This window comes from Drosophila elegans, unplaced genomic scaffold (assembly GCF_018152505.1).
Source record: "Drosophila elegans isolate 14027-0461.03 unplaced genomic scaffold, ASM1815250v1 contig_208, whole genome shotgun sequence".
In the NCBI taxonomy this organism is placed as follows: Eukaryota; Metazoa; Arthropoda; class Insecta; order Diptera; family Drosophilidae; genus Drosophila; species Drosophila elegans.
Window position 1 is genome coordinate 23,022,942 of NW_024545578.1, and position 16,636 is coordinate 23,039,577.

The following is a 16,636-nucleotide window of genomic DNA, read 5'->3' on the forward strand; positions in this document are numbered from 1 at the left end:
ATAGGTATAGGAATATGTACTTTAAGGAATTGAGGAATAGGTATTTTAAATTTTAAATTTTTTACTTCTACCAAAAATTCGTTTAAAACTTGATTGTACTATTGTAAGTTTAACTAGTTGAAAATCGGTATCAGGTTGTAATTAATTTTTCCCTTCAATTAATGATGACACTGGTGTAATTAACTTTCTCTTTAAAAGCCAAAGACCATTTAAGACCAATTTTTGATTTTAAGATAATATTGTTTTATTATTAACTTTCTTATACAAAACAAATTCGATTTTATACATGTCGCAATATATGCTCAATAATAATTATTAATTACTAAATAAGCTCTTAATTACTTGTATAATATATAAAAATTGGTTCGCATTTTGTATGATAGACATGCTTCGTGTGTCTCAATTTCTGCTTTTGACGAGGAACTATTTTTTTGGGTGAAATATACAATAGTAATAATATTAGCAAATAATCATAATAATAAATTGAGCAGGGGACTTCCCCACCAGAATGCATTTGAGTTATTTACAATAACACTTTTGTAATGTTGTGCGTAGGTTTCCAAATTTCGCGTAGCTAACTATCTTATTCGTAAACTGAGACTTAGGCTAACTACAAGATATTTCCTTCGATAGCTGTGTTAATCCATACATCTACAAAAGGCACTCCCCCAACTAAATCGCAGAGTCCTCCAATCCTAGTCGAACTTCTCCTGGTTTGGCATACAGATGAAGAACTTGGAGCACCACAGGTTGATGGTCTGCGAAGTGTCCGCCAGCCATTTAACTGGATTGTGAATGGTCAGATAGTAGACAGGAATACCAGACAGTATGATGATCGTGCCAATTCCCACTTCGTAAGGCGACTGCGAGCACGAGGAGATCACCAGGAACAAGCAGACGATCAGATAAATTATGGGCAGTGCCAAACTGACTCTGATGGGTCGCTCCGTCTTGGGCTGCTTGTAGCGCAGCCACAGTAGTCCGGATACCGAGATCAGTGTAAACAGCGCCTCCACGTAGCTGACGTAGTTGATCAGGACATAGGTGTCCTTGATAAACAGCAGCAGCAGGGTAAGTACGCCCTGAGAAAGAGAAAAGTAACGATTATTAAAAGAACATAAAGTATAGTTCTTAAGTGTTCGCTGGCTGAACATTTTAAATTAATTTATCTTATAAAAATAAAACCTGATATTCTAAATTAAATCCGTTAATTTTTACCACTTGCAAGAGCAAAAAATAAGCAATTTTATAAAATGTTTTTAATTCTAGTAGTTGTATATGTATATATAAATTTGTGGTATTTTTTATTGAATGTGTAAATACAATTTTGATAGATTAATTAATCGATTTAATTCAGTTTACCCTTGAGTGTTATGCCGAGTTGCACTTTATGTTCAAAGAAATTACATTACAGGGAATATTTATACTTTTAAGATATCGTAAAAATGTTTTTATATTAAATTAAGCTTCACTCAAATGAGAGGGGAACAAAACGGAAGAAACCGAATTTGATAAATCATAGTGAAAGCCTTTTAGTTTCCTGATCACGTAGCCTATTTTTTCCAGCTTCGGATTGTTCCTGATTGTAGGATTTACTTATAGCTCCAGGCTTTGGACTGTTCCTGATTGTAGGATTTACTTATAGCTCACCAGGAATATCAGCGACGGCACAGGCGTCAGGCAATTGACGTTGATCAGCGAAATGGCTGCTGGCAGGTGACCATTTCTGGCACCCACGAAGAAGAGTCGCGAGGAGGCGAAGATGGCTCCATTAAGGGATCCGAAAGTGGAGCAGGCCACCGCGAATGGCATTATCCAGGACAGAAAGCCCAGCATCTTGTCGCCAAAGGTGACGGCCACTGCATCCGACGATAGAATCTCGTCCGGAGAGAGCACCGAAAAGTATGCAATGTTCGTGATCATATAGATGATGGTGACCACCGGCATGGAGATGCAAATGGCCTTTGGAAGATTGCGGTACGGATCCTTGAGCTCCTCGGTAACGAAGTTCAGATAGTTCCATCCGGAGTACGAAAAGAGGCCGCTATAGAAGGCCAGAGCTATGAAGCCGGCGTCCTTAACGCCTCCAGCGAACGGCTGCTCCCAGTGCTCCGTGTTGCCATTCAACAGCCACCAGACTCCGGCGCCGACAATCACCAGCAGAGCCACCACCTTGGTGCCCGTGAAGATGTCCGTCACACGTGTCACCCACTTAACGTTGTAGCAGTTGATAAGCGTCAGCACACCTAAGGTCAGAGGGCAAGCAATTAGTCGGAGCCGTAGTAACACAACTGATTAATCGCGCCTATCAGCGGATCTTACATATCATGGCAGCCGCCAGCAGCTGCACCGCTTCGATGGGCGCCTCGCAGGAGGGCCAGAAAGGTTTCAGCAGATACTGGGCGAAGGTCAGTGCCGTGATGGCGTTACCCGTGGGCACCAGAATCAGCAGGGCCACCCATAGATAAAGAAACGCAGGCAGGGGGCCAAATGCAGTGCCTATATAGGCGTAATCTCCGCCCGACTTGGGTATCATCGTGCCTGCAAAAAATTATAGATTAGTTTAGTAAACTATTTAAAAGGTGTTAATCTGATTGATTTAAAATGTATTTTTTTATATAATAATTAATATTTATTAATATTAAATTTTTTTTAATACCTTTTGTAAATATTATTAATCCTGGCACAAGTATGTATCTACTTTTTGTTAAGAATAATATTTGCTTATTAACTTTATCATAATGCATATGAAGAGCTTTAGAAGAGAACCATATTTTAAGAGAGTTTTCCTTCATAAGGTGCAAACATTGACAAACTGATAAGCGCGACATAGTTCCGCTAATGCTTAGAAATATTTGTCTACCTTACGAGGGCTGTTCAAAAAATTAGTGATCATGATGTACATTTAAAGTAGAATATGTTAACTATTTAATATGTCAATAAATCTTTTCAAGCCATTTATCATCTAAGGTGCTAACTTTTCAGAATCAGGTAATTTAAGTCGTTTAAAGCCGCTGCTTTGGCGAACAAGACAACTATGTACATAGGATCTAATAAATTTGTTTGAAAATTAATTATTTGTGATAAGGCGCAAGTATTTGGTTATTTACCTTCTTTTTATCATTTCAACTCTTTTTTTTGGACCCAAGCACTCAAGGTAAACTCAAAATAAAAGCTAATTTGCGTCTGCCGAAAAAAATTAATGGAAGTTTGTATCTGCCAGGTTTATAGAAAACGTGTTCTCAATGATAAAGAATACATAAGTGAAGATGACGTAAAAAAAGAGAAAAAACAGTCAGACGTATTGGCTCTCTTAAATTTGTTAAATCTGTTAAGGGTTAATTTAGGGTTTTAAAGAGAAAAATTCAATTACTCAATATATTCGCTGATCTTGGAAAGGTAAATTTATGATTTCTTGGAAAAATAGGGGTTGAAAAAAAGGTTTAACTTGTATGATAATTTCCTTATGAAATATTAGATAATTTCCGATTCATTTCTAGTGCCGTCGAAATATTTTTAAAAATTAATTTTTTGATAATTGAAAGTTTTTTTGCTGGCTCATTTTGTGTTCACATTTTTCTTTTTAATTTTATTAATCATTTTGTTGGGGTAAATGGAACTGATTTGCCCCTTGAAGAGGGCATCTTGATGGGTCCGATCTAGTTTCCATGCCAATGTGTCTCCATGTTAATTGGTTGGAGTAGATTATCTCAACAGATTCTCTCAGCGGGAGAGCTACGTCAAAGGTCATAGTGAATTTCCGTTTTTGTTTCTTTGGACCTTATTCGTTTAAATTGGAACTAATCTGAACATTCCTGTCTCCCCTCTAAATGTTTAATTCAAGATGCCAACGAAATGCTTGCTGTTTATTTATAGAATTTTTAAGTACCACATGTCGCTTCAACTTTTCTTCTAACAGTTCAAACTCAAAAAGAACGATCTCTTAAATCATTTTTTTAAAGAGAGACATTTAAATTGCTTATATTAACAGTTCATAAACTAATTAATTAAGGCTGTTATTGCAAAAAAAAAATGTATTTTTTTTTAAATTTTAATACAAGGTTTGTAAATATTATATTATGTAAGTACTTTATTTTATAAGAACTTAGAATTCACTTAGAGTGGCTACAAATCTTTAGTTGTTAAATGTGTAATTATGTAAGTTAGGACATTGCAAATGGTTATAGGAAAGTAGTTATTTATAGTTTAAAATCGTAAATATATTTGCTAAGCAAAAAGATCTGTAAACGTACAACCAGTAAATATTTTTTTGTGCATTACTAGATTTGCGTATAATCTGTGGCCTTAACCTCATAAGCAGATTTCCCTGACTGAAGCATTTTCTTTTGCATTATCAGCGAGAAGAGCTCTTGCTCCAGTTTGTCGATTGTGCTGTGCTTGCCACAACAGGTGCTTGTCTTACACCTATGTAAACAACCTCCCCCCACTCCCCCACTCCCGCCCTTCCACTGCCATGTGCCATATGCTGACCCATGGAGTGCTGTCATCAGCCAGAAGCAATAACTGCCAGCACCGCACAACATTGTTGACTGGGCGTGGGTGCTTGTTATCGAATAGGTGGCGACAAGCCTCTCCACAGGCGGTTACTCACCCAGTTCCGCGTAGCATAGGGCTCCCACCATGCTGAGCACGCCGCAGAGGACCCAGACGATGAGGGACTGTCCGATGGAGCCGGAGTACATGAGCACTCCTTTGGGGCTGACGAAGATGCCGGAGCCCACGATCACGCCCACGATGATAGCCACTCCGTCGAGCAGGCCGATCTGTTTCTTCATCCTCACCCCGGAGCCCTGGCTGCCGCTGTCCGCCGTGGAGTTGTTCGGTTCCGCCGGAGGAACCTCGAACACCTGGCGGGGAATCAATGTGTCGCTGGCCTGAACGCGCGCCATTTTTTCAGGATATATGTGATGAGTTGTATGGGCAAGCAAAAAAAACCCTTTATGATTTATAATTTTTGTTTAAGGTAACTTTTCCGATTTACTGTGGTTGGTTTCTATGTACATAAGTCCATTGCTTTTATCGGGGTTTTCTTGTAATTTTCTCGCGTTTTTTTTTTTTTTTTTTTTTTTTTTTTGTTTTTTATCAGCGCACTCTTTGTGGTGATGTGGAGCTTCGAAAACAGTTCAGTTCGTTTCAGTCCACATGGTTTTCTCTGTTGTTTTCCGTTTTCAGTTCTGTTTTGTTCGGCTCTTCAACTTTTACAGTGCTCTTCAGTACACACAAACACAGACACATTTGTCGCATGGGGCTGTAGTATATTGTAAAACAGATAGGCTATATTAACACACACGTGGTTCCATTATGTTCCCTTGCATCTTTCGTCAATTCGAGGAAACCGAAAAAGGTGTCTGTGTCGTCTGCCTTAGAAACGAATCGAATTGAAGCAAACCGAACCGAACCGAAAAAAACTACAAATGCCGGTTAGACCGCTCGCCGCACGCTCTGAGTTCAAACTAAGTTTGGAATATAAATGTTACCCCCCTTTATGAGCGATTTCTGCCGCTCTGCGCCGGCTGCGCTGCCGCTTCAACTTGGGCTTTGCATTGCCTTTTTTTTTCTGCTTCTGCTTCTGCTTTCCGTTTTTTGTTTTAGGTGGTCTTTAACTTTAACGAGCAGCAGCTGCTCTCTCGCGCTCTTTTCGGCCATTGGGCCATAAACGTCTTACCTGTTACCTGTAAAAGGAGCCAGCACTTTCCACGGAGGCATTCATCCGCCTACCGGCTGCGTTTATCAAACGCATGATGCAAGAACCGCAAACATTTCGCTAGACGAAGTTTGAGTGCCAAAAATAAAGCACGTGTATTCGCCTAAGAGAAACTCCCCACAATGTCTCTTAAGCTGCATTCTCTTCCGTCTTAGTCATTGACCTTTACGTTGGTCATAAACGGAATGATGATTTTTGGCCATAATCTTCTAGCCACTTTGTTGTCAGTTGTTGTTCAGGCAGTGGGTATGCCAGGTGCCAAAAGATATTAGCTAAATGATTTGTAGGGATCTATAATTGTACCTGATTTATAGGCATTGGGGGCAAATATTGCAAGGGAAACTTGCCGCAAACTATTAATGCAAACGAGTGATCTACAAAAGTCACAATGTAAATGGCTGGCTAATGGCAGAATATATTATATGGTATTGTTTTCTAAATTTCAAAAATTCAAATATTTAAAGACAAATACTAAATTTTAATAATTATTGATTTGGAAAAAAATTAAGCAAAAAACTTGTATTGTTTTTATTAGGTATAGACAGTTGTACATATATTATATAATTAAGCAACAAAGTGAATTTAGAAAATGTTTTGTAAATAAAAAATATTTTTTAAAGTGATGAACTTTCGAAGTTAATTTGTATCTATGCTGTATTTTTATATAACATTTTTTAAAATCTTCAAAACACTTTTTTTGATTTTCCCAGATTTGAAAGCTTGCAAAACAATTTTTTTAATTAATAAATTTAAAAAGGTCATTCCAAGTAAAAATTACTACTGAATACGTGGCTGACTTCCGGTAAAATTTAAATTTTGAGTGAGAGGAAATGTGTGATAAGAAGCCACAGTCATGCTAGAGCTAATCTAATACGGTTTATAAAACTGCTACGACATATCAGTGAATCAAATGTCAATTAACTTTACAGCCGGCTCATAAAACCCAATACGATCGGATTTATGAGCCAGCCGCAACTAAAGTAGTTTACGGACTTATGATTGAAGTGTAATGATCTCTTAGGTGATGGTAATCCGTAGAGTTCCCAGTAAGGCTTCTCTGTTCCATCACCTTTTGTTGTTCATTTGACACCGATTACTCCAATAGATTTGGCGGTCTTTTGTATGCTTTTATACTCATTAATGCGAGAAAATATTAATAGAACTTTTGTTACACACTTGAGTGAATTATCATGAAATGTACATACATAGTTTGATGGGAAGGAAGGGGGACATCGCCCAGGCGCGTGCATTTGACATTTCAAACTGTGATAATTCAATTGTGAATCGTGAACCTTTAGTACCCGACTGACTATATGGATTAGCTACCCATCTCACTCGCGCCCACCATAAAAAAATACTACAAATAATAAACAAAACAAGTGTAGCGCCTCCACACATTTTAGTAGCTCGCCTCGCGCGATCTGTTCATTTTGGGTCCGTGGAGCTCCTCTGGTAATCTAATTGTAAAAGACACACACAGGGCGCTGGTGGTTTGCCGGTGTGGTGGTGTCGTAGTGTCATAGTGTCGTAGTGTCCATAGCCCCCGTTTGCGGTTGATTAACTGTGATTTCGTGTGACTTTTATTGTCGCCTCGTAGCTGCGGGATATCAGTTTTTATGCCTCTCTGGAGGGTATAGTAGATATCGGCTGAGGTTAGCAAAAATGCTTTTTTTTAACACTCGTTTTACTAAATAAATACTGGCAGATTTTTAAGTTAGTTAGCTCAACATGTCCGGTTAAACTTGTATTGAAGTTTTTTTTCATTAATTCGCCTTTTTCTTTGTTTAACTATTTTTTTTGCCTTTATCGACTACATCATATTTTTAACCAGACCACTTTATTTTTTTCTTACAAAGTTTATAAAATAAGTAGTGTATCGTGAAATCTTTCAAATATTATCAAATATGATTTCACTTAATACTTTAGGGTATTTTATTCTTCGAACTCAGGTCTAACCCTTCCCTTTTGGTTTTTTATTTTTAAGTTTGGCGCGCCACACATTATATATTCGTTTGGAAGGAGAAATATGATGGATCACTTCCATATGCAATTTTCGTTAATATTTCGGTGTCGCTTCCATCATATCATGCCACGAGTCATGAGTTTTTATGATCACCATTCAAAGAGTAACATAAATGTAGGTACTTTTAAGTTGAAAAACATTAATTCGGACTTCGGTTATTATTTGTTAGAATGTCTCAAATTCACTGGGCTTACATTATATTTATTCTACTTATTTTTGGGCATTTGATTTGCCTTTGAAATTACGATTTAATCCGTGTCAAGTTTTTACCCGTTTGAGGAAAAACCGTAACCCATTCGCACCGATAACCCGAAACAGACTGAAACCGAGATTTCCATCCGCGGGCACGCTCTTCCGAAAAAGCTTTAATATAATAATGCAGCAACAAGATAAATATGTAAATCCGAAGAATTGTTTTCGTTTTCAGAGACAATTGTTTGCGATTGTGTGTGTGAACGGCAACGGACAAACAAAAACATAAACAAGTGTTTGTCTCTTTTGAAATGGTCTCCAATACGCATGGTTCATACTTTCTAAGAGAGCTAGGGATTAAAGAGAGTTCGTTGCAGTTGCATTTTAGCATGCATTTAGTTCAGTTCTCACTTGCAACTGCGGTCAAAATGATAGCACTGCCTGGACATGCCACAAAACATCATTCAAATTTGTAAGTTGATCTATATAATATGCAATAAGCTGGCTCAGTTACAAGGAAAACTTAATTTTAAATTTTTTTGTTAATTTAATGTTCCATAATATCTGAAATATAAGTTTTGTTCTGAATCGAATTCTACACCTATATTTTTGTCATGTTTACATTTCATATTTACCTATTCCTTTCAGTTCGTAAAAATTACTGACAAGATACACAAAGAAAATGTTAATTGGGCGGTGCTACTTTTTTAGCCCGTACTGTATCCGCTTTGTTTGTTCTATCTTTAGTCAGCTTTTGCCTCCCCCTATTATTTGGTATGTATATATAGAACAAGTGAAAAAGGACCGACTTGTGGGTTCATTGCACCTGACTGCCAAGATGAACAAAAAATTACACTTTTTTTTATATGTATTTACTATTTACATATACAGCACGGTACAAAATTTCTATATCCTAACTAATCGCCCAGCGGTGGCACCTTGAATATCTTGGCCGTGTTGTCCTCGGACACCGTCAAAAGCAGATTTTCATGCGCCTTGTAGACGAACTCGTAGATGTGATAGAAGTGACCCGTCAGAGTAAATTTCAACGATCCCGTACGGGCGTCAAAAGCATTCAGATTGCCCTGCGAAGTGGCCGCCAGGATGGTGTGGTCGCTCAGCCACTTGATCCTGAAAAAATTGTACAAAATTGTTAAACTATCCGATACGAAATCCAATAATAAATTAGTAAATAAAATAAAATAATTCCAGGTATTCCATCAGTGCAAAAAGCTTAAGTTGGGCGTTTACACAAAATAATTTAAAACTAAAAAATACTGTTATCGTTGTTTAAAAATATAATACAGTGGCTCATAGCTTATTTCATTCAAACACCACCCAAAGCTTTAACAGTCTATAAAAACGGAATTAAAAAACTTTTCAAAATATTTGAAATACTTTATAAATTTGTAATCTTAAAAATTATGTAATATTCAGCTCCTAGATAAGGTTTATGTTCATTAAAAAAATCGAATTATATAGTTCAGTCATCCTTCTATTCCACCAGAATTTTGATAAGATTTGGTTTAGATACCACCAATTGGTTGGTCGGCACCCCACTCCTTTTTTAAAGCCATTAATCGGTTATTTCTATTGAGAATGTTATATAATAACGTTTTTTCGTATTTATAACTTCAAGTTTTAAACATGTAAATGTACAATCAAAATAACCGAAAAATAGCACTGAGATAGGAGTTGGGTGGTCTAAGCCCAGAAACAACAAAAGAATTGGTGGAATTTAAAAAGTAATCAAAATTCATGTTAAATTGAAAGATGGTAATACTTTACTTTAAATTTAGTACTTTTTTTTTAAATTTTTTTACTTGGTTCAAAAAAGCTGTTCCATTTTTGGTTTTTTTTTTTCGGTTATAAATAAAGGTTTACACCGAAACAAAACAATCTTTGAATTAATACAAAATAATTACATTATAACATTATTATTTTGAAAAGTTTTTTGCAATTTGGTTCAACAAAGCTGTGAACCACTTTTTGAATTATGTTATTTGTACTGGTAATTTAAAAGTATTAATGGATTGATATAAAAAAAATATTTTAGTTGAAGTTTAAGTGCTAGTTCATGCATACCTTATGACACCATCGTTTGGCACTGGGTTCTCGCATATCGTACGGAGCGATGACTTGCCGTAGTCCCAGATGGATATTCTGCCGTCCAGTGAGCCACAGGCGAAGAGCTTGAGATCCGACGCCGGAGGAGCGAAGGCCAGGCACTCAATGCCGTGTTCCGACTGAATCGTGCTCACAGGTCCGTTGTTGGTGCAAAACAACATTTTGCCTAAAAGGAAAGAGTTTTATTAATCGGTTTTTACGTTTTAAAGGGTAAATAATGGCTCAATTAATGGTAATACAAATCTAATGAATGCAATGATCAAACTGAGTTTTAATATGACAACATTTATATGATCTCAGAAAACAATAGTATTTAACCCTCATCAACATATTGAACCGTGTTATCTGCTATTGAAGTTTGGTAGAACAAGATTTCTGGATAATTAAGTATTGACCATATCCAGATCGAATTCGATTACCAAAATACAAAAGTGTAAACTAAATCTAAAGTTATTGGAACTTAAATTACGCATTATAAATTATTGCAACTGTGAATGGATGGCGTTTTCTTCATAGGCTATTAAAATGCTTTTATGTTTGTTGAATCGGGGCTTACCTGACGCCTCCGCGCAGATGTAGAATGGAGATTCCCTCTCGCAGGCCACCACCGCGTGCGTGATCTCGCCGAATCCCATGGGATGCTGGTCGTTGACCTCCATGAGCACCTGACAGCTCTTGAGGTCCCACAGCTTCACGGATCCGTTCATGTAGGCGGTGAACAACTTCTTGCCGTCGCCACTGAGCTCTCCGGACTCGCAGCGCGACGACTGTCCCGGCAGGATCTTGCAGTCGCCGCTGGGGATGCGCCACACGAAGACCTCGCCGCTGTCGCTGCCCGCCAGCAGGACATTGGCGGCCCGGTGCCAGAAGAGCCAGGACATGTCACTCATCGAGTACTCCCACACCTTGGCCAGGATCGGTCGCTCCTCGCGCTGTTCGCTGACCTTGAAGGCGAACAGTTCGCCGGACAGGTCGCCGGTGGCCAAGTAAAGGCCATCGTGGCTGAAGTGCGTTTCCGTGACGGTGTCCTTGTGCTCGGTGATCTCGAAGAGGACCTCGCCCGTGGCGGTGTCCCACACGAGGGCGCTGTCGTCCTCGCTGCCGGTTACCGCCCAGTCGTGCGAAGGATGCAGGCTGCAGGCGAATACCGGCGCCTTGTGCCGCCGGAAGGTGATCTCAGCATCGTCCCGGATGTTGGCTATCCTCTCGCGGTCGCGCAGCTCCTCCTCATCCTCCTCCTCGTCGTCGTCGTCGTCGCCACCGCCACCGGCACCGGCCAGTCGGGCCTCCAGTTGCTCCAGTGTCACCTCCTCCAAGTCGTCGTCATCCTCGTCCAGCGGCTGCCCCTCCAGATCGATCATCTCCAGCAGCTCGTCCTCTCCGTCCTCGAAGTCCGGACGGTGCGGCGGCGTGTTGTCCCGCATTCCTTCCCTTTTTATTTCTCAAAAATCGGGTAAAATAAAAATAACAACGAACAGCTTCACACGTGCGTAGGGATAGAGCCAGGGATGGGCAACATCAGCAAGGGGAACTAGTTCAAATTGGGATCTACCTAATTATGTGAACTACATCTAAACGTAATTGCAAATGAAAAAAATAAAGAATGCTAAATTTATATTATAGGTTTTTATACTTTGAACATTGTCATAGAAATTTAGGTTTTTTTTTAACTGTTAATAAGAATAAAACGTAAGGAAAACCACTGTGTAACTATTAATTACCGGTAAATATGCATTGGTGCCAGCCCTGGTAGTCAAAGTTTCGCCTTTTCCCGTGAAATCCGTTATTTTTTAAGACAGCGAGATTTGAAGCTTTTTATATTTACATTATAGATATTAAAGGATAAATATATAATAAAATAGCGGAACCACAAAAATTATTACAAATTTCCTTCTTTATTTTCTGTTTTTTTCTTTAATTATGTCAGCTTTGTTTCACAATATGTATTTTAAAAATAATAGTTATAAGTACAAGTTGAAATATTAAATGATTTCCCACAACCATCGTTCAAGTTCAAATTAAAAAAAATGTAATCTTCTGGCAACGCTGTAACTCGTAACGTACCACCTATTCAAACGTAACAAAACGTTAAGTGGCCGTAACGTAACTACTTTTTAGTGTTAAACAGTGCACGAAATAGAGCGGGTTTTTTAAATTCATTAAAAACGGATTGCTCAACCTTTTATATTTGTTATAATTTATTCTAAGCAATAATAAAAACAATACTTATCGAATTGGTTATTTAACTAATTTATTTAAAAAAGAAATAATAACAATTGAAACAGATATTGTAAATGTGTGCTTTATGTTTCTATTATTCAAATTTGCAATTTTTCAACTTCTTAATTCAGGTAAAGCCAAGGCTTATCGCAATATACAATCATTTATATTTAGTAATGATTCGTAAATTTCTCAATAAATTACGTTCTTGTCAAATATCTTTAACCTTTTCTCCTGGTTTTGACAACCATAATCTGTGATTTGCGTTTACTCTTGACAAGCGTTGACTTTGAACTTAGCTTATCCTTGACAGCCTGTACCCTGCCAATCAGTTTGTCCACTGAATCAAGATCACCTAAGTCACACTCACCGTCGCAAATGTTTGCCCGGTGCTCCGTATTTTCGATCTCCTTGTCCAGGTCCTTCAGTTGCTGTTGCATTATATCGATGCGGCTCAAAAGTTCCTTTTCGTAACTCAAAATCTGCTTGGAAAACCCAAGGGCTGTGGCCTCAAGTTTAATTAGCTTGTCGTCATAATCTTTTGGCGTTTGCAACGATTTTATTTTGGCAATGCGAATGTCAATTAGATCTTGTTCGTTTTTCATCTCTTCTCTGAACAGGTTAATATATTTTAGCTGTTCCTCAACTTCCCTATCGAACTTTTCCTTTTCCATTTCAAATTTTAGTTGGGTGTGCTGCATTTCCCTGTCCAATTTGTTAATGCCATTCTCTGTTAGGTTTTCCAAATCAGTTTCTAATTGATTGAGCATTAGTTGTATATCATTTGGTGGCCTAGGGTCTAATCCTTCCAAATCCTTTTGCTTATCCTCAATTTCTTGAAATTGCTGTTTGAAAATATTTTCTTGTACTTCGTGATAAATGCTAAGATCGGTTTTTGCCCTGTCGATTTTTTCAAAAAGATTACTTATTTCAACTAAATCTTCTGAGCAACAAGAATTGTACTTTTTTGGCATGTTTCTAAATTGAATTTTTATTAATTGCTTTTTTATAATTGTGATATTAATGAATAACGATGAATTTTTTTCGATCATGTTGTTCACATTGTTTACAGATTGGGTGAGAACAGTCCAATTCACGGACCCTAAACTACTCATGTTGTTGACTTTGTTTTTTAAGTTGCCCAACTTCGAAATGAGACCTTGAAAAAGTGCACCCTTTGTTTTTTCTTGTCGACACTCTTTTCCGCATAATAAAGTCAGTTTCTGGAGATTTCCTTCTTCAAAGATCAGCTGATTTTCCGCATCCGAAAGTGATTCATTGGCATAGGCTAGCCTTTCTTTTAGTGGGTCTATTAATTTGGATAATTCGTCAAGGGAGCTGATGTGCTTTAGATCTTTCAAGAGTTGATCTACATCGTTAATATTTGATTTTTCCTCGGCACAACAAATGGTTGTATTACTGTTACTCTCGGAAGAAGTTTCTAGTGAGCGGATGACATTTAGTAGACTCAAATACATATCTTGCAAGCTCGTTCCCTTTTTTATAAATGGCGTGTAGTCAATGATTTTTTTCTGTGGGCCTAAAGATTGAAGTTTACTTACAAAATCATTTTCGAATTTAATCAGCTCACTTAAAATATTGGGACAACATTTACCCGACGAGTAATTGGCACTACCATATTTTTTTGTTTCGTCATTGAAATGCACTAATCTGTTTCTGAGATAAGAAAGATCGGAGTTTATATCAGTGTATTCTGGTTTCGGGGAGGATTCCGTGCCCTTTAGTTCTTGTAAGAAATCAATGCCATCGTGAATGATTTCCAAACGGTCTCTGACTGACTCATAGGGACAACATTTTATTCTGGCGTACTTTCCGAGGGTTATCAGAAAGTTGGAAAATCCCCTGATAACTTTATCCAACTTTCGGGTGTCGTTGATCGTGTTAAATATCCATTTGCCTTGTTGGCTGTTCCTATCACAGTTTTTCGAAGGAGGTAAGGTACTTGTTGGTAAAATTGGTGTACTGGTAGAACCCGATACACTGCGATCGTCCTCTTCACTTGATTCTGTCGTTTCGTCGGGAAGATCGGTTCTGTTGCACCAGCCTTGCCATTTGCCAAAAGCCAAATTCGTGTTCCGCCCATTGTCGGTCGTCTTTATCACCACGAATAGGTTTTGAATTAAGAACCTGTCGTCGATTTCCTTTTGCCATTTGGCTGCAATCTGCCAGAAGTGCTTTTCGCCGGCTGCCGAGAGGCCATAGGGCAAGCAATCCGACTTTCGGTACTCGTCTTTGTCCTCAGCATTCACCTCGTTATCGCCAACCGGCTCTTCTTCGTCAAGATCGGAGTAATCGGGCGCCTTGTCCCTCAGTTTGCGGCAAACCCTTAAAAGTTTTACACAAAGCTCGTACTTTTCGATATTGCCGTGAAATATTTGAAAGGCTGCATCATCCTTTTTCGTGGATTTAGTTTCAGGCTTGGAAATACCTGGGCTTTCTAGGGATGCCACCACAAGCAGAAATGCTAGTAGAAGTCCAAGCCGAATCTGCATTAGAAATTTTAGGAAACATAACTAGATTTACCAAAATAATAGACGGCTGGCGCTTACTGGAAAATGGCAATGACGAACAAGATTTATGTTTTACAACATTAATATTTTTGTAATCTCTTAGTTTGATGGTCAAACTGGACACACAGAAATGTATTATTTTGATTGCTAATAAATTATTAAGAGAAACGGGCAAGGGATAAAAAAAAATGTATATAACTATTTATGAATTTTCATTAAGAGACATGAGATCATTTATATTTTTATTTTAACTGAAGTAAATATTAACAAGAAGAAACTCTGTAGTTTATAGTTTTCCAAAACTTGACGTTTATACGGGCGTACAGACGAACATGGCTATATCGACTCGGCTATTGATCCTGATCAAGAATATATACGAGTCCTTCTACCTATTACATACTTTTCTACGAATCCAATATACCCTATATACGAGTAGGGAAATTAAAATATTTTGTACGCTTTAATGTTTTGTCTTCCTTGGCAATAAATCGACAAACAGTTAAAATGATTGTTCTAAAATCTAATATTACCAGAAGATTAATACAATCACTCAAAATTGAGTAAAAATTTCGTTGATGATGTTTCTGTGGCAACTTGCTTTGATTTTCGAACGGAAAAGATTTCTATAGCATTCAAGATTTTGATTTGAAGAAAACCCAAATTTATAATTGTCTAAAATGATTGGTTATATTTTTTGTGTGTCCCGGGGATGATTTCTTTTCACTACGTTGAGGGGTTGGCTATTTACCATGACTCGACTGCTAACTTGGCTGCTTGATTTACATCTGATTGCTTTCATTCTTTGGGACCCATTAAGGTCTACCCCCAACTCCACCTGGGCAACCTTTTCTAATTCAATTCGAAATGGCCCGCTTGCGGAGGGACCTGTCTATTGTTACCCTCTTCTAGGGTCTGGTGCATTTATTTTGGTTTAGGTGCATTTCGTTTCGATTCCCACGGTTTCTTCCGTACGTGTCCTGCGCGTGAGGAGCGCACGCATAACGTACGTTCCCATGATCTTGTATGGAGGGTTCTCGAAAGGAGTCACTGGAAAAGGAAATGATTAGGGGAAGCAATTCTAGCAATCCTCCTACCTGCTGCCCTTGGTAATTGTAGAGGTTTTTATTGATAAGACGTAGGGTAAACATTAACAGGAAAAAAGATTTATGCCAAATGGGGTAGATATGATACTCTTTGTCTAGATGTTACCTATTTTTATTTTCTTCAGTCCTTTTTGTTGTGTTTGAAGATAATAATAATTAATTTTGATAACTATCTCTTAACGGAAATAAAAAAATGTATTATTTATTTTTTCTAACACTATAAAACTTAAAATTTTAAAACTAAAAATCTGGATTTTAGATATACAGGCATATACATTAGTTTTCTTGAAATATACATTAAGATGCTTAATGAAAAGAAAGATTTGTGTTTGAAAAAATATCAAATTAACCAGCATAATTTTGTAAGGCTAGTATTTGTTGTTTTGTTAATAGTTATTTAAATACCCCTGTTCCGATCCCTATAAGGCTTATCAAATTTGCTTGGAAGGGTCCCCCACTCCAGGGTGTCTACAAATTTCGTAGTTGAATCGTTCTCTCTGATTTTGCTATGCGTAAATAGTCCCGCATCTGATTGACTTGGTCATGAACGGTCATTAAACTGCATTTCCAGAGGGGCGTAAAGTGTTCGTGTATATGTAGATATGTATATGTATGCACCATATGTATCTGTATCTGTATCTGCATCCACATGTGAGTACCCGTGCTTTATGTGAGGAATGCACATAAGCCCCACTGGCGAGGGACGATTCTCGTT

The 16,636-nt window shown here is 37.9% G+C and overlaps 3 protein-coding genes across 5 annotated transcripts; all 3 read right to left on the bottom strand.

The window, feature by feature from the left end:
- Positions 1 to 226: 226 nt before the first annotated feature.
- Positions 227 to 8,086, bottom strand: LOC108136127 (Y+L amino acid transporter 2). Of its 3 annotated transcripts, none has more exons than XM_017257117.2 (5): positions 8,019 to 8,086; positions 4,613 to 5,269; positions 2,323 to 2,541; positions 1,651 to 2,246; positions 227 to 1,082 (listed from the first exon to the last, which is right to left on the bottom strand). In XM_017257117.2, exons 2-5 carry the CDS (start codon positions 4,908 to 4,910, stop codon positions 696 to 698), a joined length of 1,500 nt encoding a protein of 499 aa, XP_017112606.1. In that variant the 5' UTR covers positions 4,911 to 5,269; positions 8,019 to 8,086; the 3' UTR covers positions 227 to 695. The 3 variants fall into 3 exon arrangements, with proteins under 3 accessions (XP_017112606.1, XP_017112607.1, XP_017112604.1); XM_017257118.2 differs by lacking the exon at positions 8,019 to 8,086 and adding an exon at positions 7,943 to 7,961; XM_017257115.2 differs by lacking the exon at positions 8,019 to 8,086 and having other exon boundaries at positions 4,613 to 5,565.
- A 704-nt stretch (positions 8,087 to 8,790) lies between these two features.
- On the bottom strand, positions 8,791 to 11,595 carry LOC108136154 (angio-associated migratory cell protein). Its single transcript, XM_017257149.2, has 3 exons — positions 10,624 to 11,595; positions 10,026 to 10,233; positions 8,791 to 9,071 (listed from the first exon to the last, which is right to left on the bottom strand). Exons 1-3 carry the CDS (start codon positions 11,489 to 11,491, stop codon positions 8,858 to 8,860), a joined length of 1,290 nt encoding a protein of 429 aa, XP_017112638.1. The 5' UTR covers positions 11,492 to 11,595; the 3' UTR covers positions 8,791 to 8,857.
- Positions 11,596 to 12,508: 913 nt separating this feature from the next.
- LOC108136003 lies at positions 12,509 to 15,617 on the bottom strand. Its single transcript, XM_017256930.1, has 3 exons — positions 15,567 to 15,617; positions 13,320 to 14,794; positions 12,509 to 13,187 (listed from the first exon to the last, which is right to left on the bottom strand). Exons 1-3 carry the CDS (start codon positions 15,615 to 15,617, stop codon positions 12,509 to 12,511), a joined length of 2,205 nt encoding a protein of 734 aa, XP_017112419.1.
- Positions 15,618 to 16,636: the final 1,019 nt, after the last annotated feature.

Bases quoted from the DNA above. Each gene is read 5' to 3' on its own strand.
- LOC108136127 (XM_017257117.2), bottom strand. From the start codon at position 4,910: ATGGCGCGCGTTCAGGCCAGCGACACATTGATTCCCCGCCAGGTGTTC. The intron at 2,542-4,612 runs GTGAGTAACCGC...AATTTTTTGCAG, and splicing joins CCTATGCTACGCGGAACTGG to GCACGATGATACCCAAGTCG. The intron at 1,083-1,650 runs GTGAGCTATAAG...TCTCTTTCTCAG, and splicing joins TGCCGTCGCTGATATTCCTG to GGCGTACTTACCCTGCTGCT.
- LOC108136154 (XM_017257149.2), bottom strand. From the start codon at position 11,491: ATGCGGGACAACACGCCGCCGCACCGTCCGGACTTCGAGGACGGAGAG. The intron at 10,234-10,623 runs GTAAGCCCCGAT...CTTTCCTTTTAG, and splicing joins CATCTGCGCGGAGGCGTCAG to GCAAAATGTTGTTTTGCACC. The intron at 9,072-10,025 runs GTATGCATGAAC...CAATTTTTTCAG, and splicing joins CCAAACGATGGTGTCATAAG to GATCAAGTGGCTGAGCGACC.
- LOC108136003 (XM_017256930.1), bottom strand. From the start codon at position 15,617: ATGAAAGCAATCAGATGTAAATCAAGCAGCCAAGTTAGCAGTCGAGTC. The intron at 14,795-15,566 runs GTAAATAGCCAA...TTTCTAATGCAG, and splicing joins AAGTTAGCAGTCGAGTCATG to ATTCGGCTTGGACTTCTACT. The intron at 13,188-13,319 runs GTTATTCATTAA...AAAAATCGACAG, and splicing joins ATGATCGAAAAAAATTCATC to GGCAAAAACCGATCTTAGCA.